Source organism: Triticum aestivum, chromosome 2B (genome assembly GCF_018294505.1).
Source record: "Triticum aestivum cultivar Chinese Spring chromosome 2B, IWGSC CS RefSeq v2.1, whole genome shotgun sequence".
NCBI classification, from domain to species: domain Eukaryota; kingdom Viridiplantae; phylum Streptophyta; class Magnoliopsida; order Poales; family Poaceae; genus Triticum; species Triticum aestivum.
This window is the reverse complement of record NC_057798.1, coordinates 622,099,902-622,107,682: the sequence shown is the minus strand read 5'-3', so window position 1 is coordinate 622,107,682 and position 7,781 is coordinate 622,099,902. Positions and strand designations below refer to the sequence as shown.

At 51.1% G+C, this 7,781-nt stretch overlaps 1 protein-coding gene across 1 annotated transcript in view; it reads left to right on the top strand.

The window, feature by feature from the left end:
- Positions 1-6,064, top strand: part of LOC123039334 (myricetin 3-O-rhamnoside 1,2-glucosyltransferase UGT709G2-like) — a 15,290-nt gene extending 9,226 nt beyond the window's left edge. Inside the window, exon 2 of the mRNA XM_044462542.1 lies at positions 5,282-6,064. Within this exon, the coding sequence (XP_044318477.1) occupies positions 5,282-6,064 (783 nt within the window). The remainder of the gene's footprint in view (positions 1-5,281) is intronic.
- Positions 6,065-7,781: the final 1,717 nt, after the last annotated feature.

Below are 7,781 nucleotides of genomic sequence, written 5' to 3'. Positions count from 1 at the left end.
GCCTAAGTTTCTAAAAAACCTACTGAGTGGAGAGCAAACCTCCCACTCGGGGGCTTAGCTGCAGCCCAGTGCTCGCCTAAGTTTCTAAAAAACCTACCGAGTGGAGAGCAAACCTCCCACTCGGGGGCTTAGCTGCAGCCCAGTGCTCGCCTAAGTTTCTAAAAAACCTACCAAGTGGAGAGAAAACCTCCCACTCGGGGGCTTAGCTGCAGCCCAATGCTCGCCTAAGTTTCTAAAAAACCTACCGAGTGGAGAGCAAACCTCCCACTCGGGGGGCTTAGCTGCAGCCCAGTGCTCGTCTAAGTTTCTAAAAAACCTACCGAGTGGAGAGCAAACCTCCCACTCGGGGGCTTAGCTGCAACCCAGCACTCGCCCAAACATGACGAGCACAAGTCGACTGTAATTTGTGCTTCACTCCTACCTGCAAAAGAGCATTACAGATGCTAGAATATACTCCAATCCAAAGAAGATGGTTGTCCGAAAGAAGCAAACGTATTTCGACGGCAAATCAAGTTCGGATAACGTCCTACGGACCCAGAAGTACTCAGGCATCAAGCCTGTTAAAGTTTGTCGGTTACAAAAATCACTCGGTATTCCGAGGCAAATTCAAATCATCGAGCATAGAAGTTTTTTACCCCTCCTGCGGAGGGCTGGAAGGCGCAACAAACTCGTCCAGGTCGATCCCATCTGCGATCCGAGTGGCAGCCGCGATGAAGGTCTCCATGAAATAACGGAAGTCATGCTTCCTAGTGTTGGCCACCTTGAGAGACACCATCTTGTCTTCTCTGGCCTCCTTGCAGTGGACGCGGATCAAGGACAGAGCGACGTCAGCACCGCACCTGGCAGAAGACTTCTTCCATTCTTGCACTCGACTCGGAACTTCGTTCAGTCGAGTCATCAGCGACTCAAGGTCGTTCTGAAGCGTTTCTTCTGGCCAGAGCGATGTGTTGATGCGCGATGTTGCGGCCTTCAGTCTTGCAAGGTAATCGATCACTGCAGCAATGCAAGACTCGAGGCGGAGCACGTTCATAGCGGTTTCATCCTTCACCGAAGAATTGATGGGATCCAAGCCAGTCTCCACTCGACTAGTCTCCTCTTCAAAGTTTTGGCAAAATTCTGTGGACACGATTCAAGGATAAGCTAATGCCCTTACAGCAAGTCAGTAATTACCAATCGGAGATAAGGGGTTACCTTCGAGCATGAGGAATAGCTTCTTGGCGAGTCCTCCCAGATAAACCTCCAAGTCATTCTTCTTTCCCGGCAGTTCGCCAGCTTTGTCGCTCAGGACCATATTGGCGTTCTTCAGTCGAGTGACTTCTTGGTTGGCCACGTTGAGAGCAGCTTTCAGATTAGTGTTTTCCTCTTTAAGTTTGTTAACAGAAGCCAACTTCTCTTCTGCAAGTTTTGTCTTGTCCGAAGCCGCTTTCTGCGCCTCGGCGAGGTCAAGGTCCTTCTTCTTCAGAGCATCCCTCAGTTTTTCTGCAAAAATCACAATAAGATCAGACTCGGAGACAGGCAAGAAGCAAGGACAGTCATCAAGATTCTCACCAAACATACCTTTTGCCTCGTCCTTCGACTTTGTAAAGTTCTCTTGGACAAGCTTCTGGTCAAGTTCAAGCTGGATATGCTTGTTCTCCAATTCGGTATAACGAGAAACTCACAAGATTTCTGCGAAAGATCACTCGACAGACATCAACGACAGATCACTTCCGAGTGACTAAAAGAAAAATCGTAGTATTTCTAAGACTATAGCTGAATCTAAACATTCAACTGTAGTCTCGGGGACTACACCCAGTGGGTGCACTCAGCGTGCCCCCACTAGTTCTATCAGCTAGACTCAGAGTCGATCAGTCGATCGGAAGCAGTTAACTGTCAGCAGTAAAAAAAATTCAGACCATAGCCGTCTGCCAACAATCGACCACGGTCTCGGGGACTACACCCAATGGGTGCACTCAGCGTGCCCCCACCAGTTTTATTGTTCCACTCGACCAAGCTCGAGTGAAACAAGTAAAGTGAGAAATCTCAAAACACAAGGACTACAGTCGACTGCCAGCAGTCCACCGTAGAATTGACACACCCAGTGGGTGCATGACAAATTTCAAGATTTCCAGTCGATGTTTAACTAACCTGGACATTACTCTGGAGAGCTGAACTCGCGTCATAAGCTGCTTGGCTGGCGGTTCGGATCGCCTTCACCTGCTCCATCATAATCCCGGCCTGGCATATGGCTTCCTTGGCAGCGCTTGCTTGGTCCTCCGGGACGTGGTAGGTGGAGAAGAGAGAAGGCGGGTCAGCACTCGACGACGAAGGGCGGGCAACCGTCAACGGCTCCGCAAAGGACACGGTAGCCCGAGCAACGTTGCTCCCCTCTAGAATCAGTGGTCCAGGTGCTGACACAACCTGAGCAGCCTTGCCAACAGTCGCCTTCCTGCTCCTCCTCTGCCTCAGTGGCGCTTCATCGTCATCGCCAGGAAGATTGATGACAACACTAGGTGGAGCTGCATAAGAAGTTCAAAGTCAAAAATAAAGATTCAATCGACCGAAAGCGAAACCGCGCAGATCATACAAGGATGAGAAGTAGCAGCATCTTCCATTTCTTGATCCTCATGCCTGGCTGAAGTCTCAGAAGTAGCAGCACTGCGATTTTCAAATATCAGTCAGTCAGCGATTGAGTCGACCAAGAATGAAAAACATGAGTTATGCCATTACCCAGAAACAGTCGGAATCTCCATCCTCATCTTCGGTAGGGCCTTCACCGGTTTTGTCGGGGCTGCTCGGGGTTGCTTCGATGCCTTTTCAGTCGGCGCCGGTGAAGTTGTCCGAGGGCGTTTCGTCGACTGCCCAGCAGGCATGACTCCCTTGCCGCGTTCGGCCGAAGGGTCGTGGGCGAGCTTGGACCTTCTTTCGGAACAAGGAGGCACAACTTCCTCCTCCTCTTCCTCCTCATCGGAGCCTGCATCTTCATCACCCTCATCAGCATCCGACTCCCACTCCTCTTGACTTTCGCCTCCACTTCCTTCCTCCTCTTCGGCCTGTGCTTGCGCCCCGTTGGGCATCGAGTACAACTTGGTGGTTTCCTGAAAGAAAACAATCAAGACAAAAAGTCAATTGACTGGTCCGCGATGAAACAGAACGGACGGAACGAGAATACAATCGGAGAAAAGTGATCATACCTTGTTTGCCTCATAAGATTGGTCGAGTGGCGGGATCCTCCTTGCTCCATGAGGGTTGTCCTTGTTCCCTGTGATGGCAGTCATCCACCTCTCTAGTGTGGCATCGCCGACCTCTTCGGGGTGAACCCGAGTGGTGTCTTCAGTACCAGAATACAACCACATCGGGTGGCCCAGGTACTGGAGTGGTTGGATGCGTCGCCGAAGGAAAACCTCCAGAAGGTCCATGCCAGTCACGCCATCACGAATCAACTGGACTACTCGCTCCATCAACATTTTAACCCGAGCCTTCTCCTACGGAACTACTTTCAGAGAGGATGGCTTGTTCACTCGACTCATAGAGAAAGGAGGGAGCCCAGTCGACTGCCCTGGCGTCGGCTGGTCTTGGCAGTAGAACCAGGTCGACTGCCACCCTCTGATTGACTCGGGAAGGGTCATAGCTGCAAAAGCGCTCTTACTCCTCATCTGGACCCCGAGACCCCCACACATCTGGATTACCTGAGTTCTCTCGTCGTTGGGGCTGGCCTTTTTCATCGTCTGAGAGCGACAAGTGAATATGTGCTTGAAGAGGCCCCAGTGCGGCCGACAACCCAAGAAGTTTTCACACAAGGACACAAAAGCGACGAGATAGGCAATGGAATTGGGGGTAAAGTGGTGAAGCTGAGCCCCAAAGAAATACAGAAACCCTCGAAAGAAAAGATGCGGTGGCAGAGAGAACCCTCGGTCTACATGAGTCGCCAAGAGGACACACTCACCCTCCTGAGGCTGTGGCTGCCATTCCATCCCCGGAAGCCTCGCCGCCCCGTGCGCAATCAGGCCTTCGTCGGCCAGGTCGTCGAGATCCTTTTGGGTGATGGTCGAGCGGATCCAATCACCCTGGATCCAACCTTGCGGCAAGCGGGACCTCGACGAGGATCCCCCTCGACTGGTCGCTCTCCCCTTCACCTTCGCCGTCGTCGTTGCCTTCTTTGCCCGCTCCAAAGCCGCCGTCTTCTCTTTCACCATTGTCGCCGACGAGGCTGGAACGGAGCAGCGGTGTCGGGCAAGTTGGTGGGCGCAGCGGATGAATCTGGAGGCGAGGGAGGAGAAAATGAGGAGGCACTGTTCAAAAAACCTCCGCCGGTTTCCTTATATGGGGTCACTTCCGAGTGGTCGACAGGTAGGCCCAGGCGATCCTGTCAAATCCCGAAACAGTCGAGCAGGCGATACGTGGCGAAAAAGGCGGCATGGGAATCGAGGCGTCCCTGCCTTATCCCATCCGAGTACCATGGTCTTTTCCGCTTCGTGCGCTTCCCAAAATTCGGATCCCACTAAATCCGCTAACCATAGGGCAACTTGTCAGACGGAAGATCTCCTGCGATCCGTCGCTCGGAAATCTCCAAGTTCATAAAGTTCACTCGACAGATATAAAGAATGGATCAAGGCGACTGAACGAAAGTTGACACCCTCACTTGAAAGTCATTGATCCAGAGCAAAACACATTTACAACACCAGAAAGCAGGTCGGGAAGATTGCCAACTCCTTCCTCACTCAAACCTCGATCTATTCGGGGGCTACTGATGAAGTCACCTACCTAGGGTAGGGTCATGAACCTGACCAAGGTACCCTCCCCAAGGACATCCTTTAGGAGAAGCCGTCTTCCAGTCGACCAAGAGGAACTCCACTCGACGGACTAGAAGACACTCGACGAACCTGAAGACACTCGACCATGAAGACTCACCCGACCACCAGGAGTTCAAGATCTACTCTGTACCCAAACGGTCTGTAATTAAGTAGTCTTAATGGTCATGATGACACTTTATGTAAGGCGTTACCAGTAACGCCAGACCTTAATGTACTTTAACCCTCTGCTACGTGGGCTGACTGGGGTCTTGACGTCCTCTATATAAGCCACCCCCCTCCACTGGTAGAAGGGTTCGCACCCCTGTAACTCTCACACACATAATCCAGTCGACCGCCTCCGGGCTCCGAGACGTAGGGCTGTTACTTCCTCCGAGAAGGGCCTGAACTCGTAAAACACTTGTGTGCACAACTTCTCCATAGTTAGGATCTTGCCTCTCCATACCTACCCCTATTCTACTGTCAAACTTAGAACCACGACACTCGCCAAGTACACCGCTCACAGCTGCACGGCTCGGGCGCTCATATTCAACACGACCGCCTCACTGGAGCGGTCGGCGCTCGCACACATCGCGCCGCACATGCGCGACGTCTTCGCCATAGGCCCTCTCCACGCCATGTTGGCCGCGCCGGCGTCGGGCACCAGCCTGTGGCGCGAGGACGATGGCTGCATGGCGTGGCTCGATGGGCACGCGGACCGGTCCGTCGTGTACGTGAGCCTGGGAAGCCTCGCCATCATTTCGCGGGAGCAGTTCACCGAGTTCCTGTCCGGCCTCGTCGGCGCCGGCTACGCGTTCCTGTGGGCGTTCCGACCGGACATGGTCGGCGCGAGCCAGAGCGCCGCTCTCCAGGAAGCCGTCGACGCGGCGGGGAAGAGCAAGGTGCGCGTCGTGGACTGGGCACCGCAGCGGGACGTGCTGCGGCACCGCGCCGTGGGGTGCTTCCTGACGCATGCCGGGTGGAACTCCACGCTGGAGGGCATCGCGGAGGGCGTGCCTCTGGTGTGCTGGCCGTTTTTCGCGGACCAGCAGATCTACAGCCGGTTCACGGCCGCCGTGTGGGGGACAGGGCTGGACATGAAGGACGTGTGCGAGAGGGCCGTCGTGGAGCGGATGGTGAGGGAGGCCATGGAGTCCGGCGAGCTAAGGAGGTCGGCTCAGGCGCTGTCGCAGCAGGTGAGGAGGGACATCGCCCAAGGGGGCTCGTCGGTGTCGGAATTCGAGAAGCTCGTGAAATTTATCAAGGAGCTCACCGCCAACGGCGCCCACAAATAGCACCGTGCAAATTTGTTGATAAAGTTCAAGTTTTCTGGATAGGAACTGTTTTGATTGACTTTCTTTGTGCCGTACAGCCGTGTCCACTGAAGGCTCGCTGTAATGAATGAATAAATAAATAGGAGTATATAAATAAGAAATATTGAGTTTTGCTACACCTAAGAAAGCGAATGAAGGAATACATATTGAGTTTTGCTACACCTAGGAAAGTGAATGTAAGAATGAATAAATATTGAGCTTTGCTAGGCCTACGAAAACGCGGAGTATCTGCTCTCAAGCTTAAAATGCTCCTTGAAGAATGGTAAAATAAAAAAAAATAGTAGAAATAAAAAAAATGACTTTTTTGGCCAAACTTTGACAAATGTTTCGTGTGCTTGCAAAAAGTTATCAGAAAATGGCATTCGTTGAAATCGTAGCAAAAAAAAGATGAACTAAAAATGTTACTCACGAAAGCATTTTGGAGTATTGATTTTGTTTTTTCAGTTTTGCTAGAACTCATTAAATGAGATATATTTTGGTCTCATTCACCTTTTATAGCCATTGGATGTGATGCTATAAGATGCGTGTATGCTGACGTGGATTGTATCTGTTCTTGTTTTCAAAGTGAATGGGACCAAATTATATCTCATCTAGATGAGTTCTAAGTACTCCTTTGTTTTTTTGCCGTGCGTTCCATAAATGTCATTTTTTTCTTCAGATTTTACTGTTATCCCGAGATTAGTAGGGGACTTTGGCCTTCATGGTGCAAAGTATCATAATAGTAGTGTCATAGATGTTTCACTTATTACCTTGTACACTCAATTTCTCTTGGGAAGCTCTATGTTATGGTAACTGTCGGTGTCAAAACCGGCGGATCTCGGGTAGGGCCCCCGAACTATGCGTCTAAGGCTAATGGTAACATGAGGCGGGGGACACAATATTTACCCAGGTTCGGGTCCTCTCTATGGAGGTAATACCCTACTTCCTGCTTGATTGATCTTGATGAATATGAGTATTACAAGAGTTGATTTACCACGAGATCATAATGGCTAAACCCTAGAATTCTAGCCTATGAGATTATGATTGTGACTCTACGAACTAAACCCTTCGGTTTATATAGACACCGGAGGGGGCTAGGGTTACACAAAGTCGGTTACAGAGACCAGAATCTTCACATCCGCATCACCAAGCTTGCCTTCCACGCAAAGGAGAGTCCTATCCGTACACGGGACGAAGTCTTCTATCTTGTGTCTTCATAGTCCAACAGTCCGGCCACGGTACATAGTCCGACTGTCGGAGGACCCCCTAATCCAGGACTCCCTCAGTAGTCCCCGAACCAGGCTTCAATGACGACGAGTCCGGCACGCAGATCGTCTTCGGCATTGCAAGGCGGGTTCTTTCTCCGAATACTTCAAAGTACCCGACCTAAATAGCAGTGTCTGGCCCTTCATCTGATGACGCGCTCCTCGGCTTCTGTACCTTCATGATTTCAACTTCCACGTGTCGAGCGAATACGGGAGGTCGGGGCATTTTTGCATTACCACCCTGACCGTATAAGAAAATTGTTTATTTGTGACGCCCCCAATTCAATCGTACACTAATCGTACACGCAAATGTGTACGATCAAGATCAGAGACTCACGGGAAGATATCACAACACAACTCTAGACACAAATAAAATAATACAAGCTTTATATTACAAGCCAGGGGCCTCGAGGGCTCGAATATAAGCTCGATAC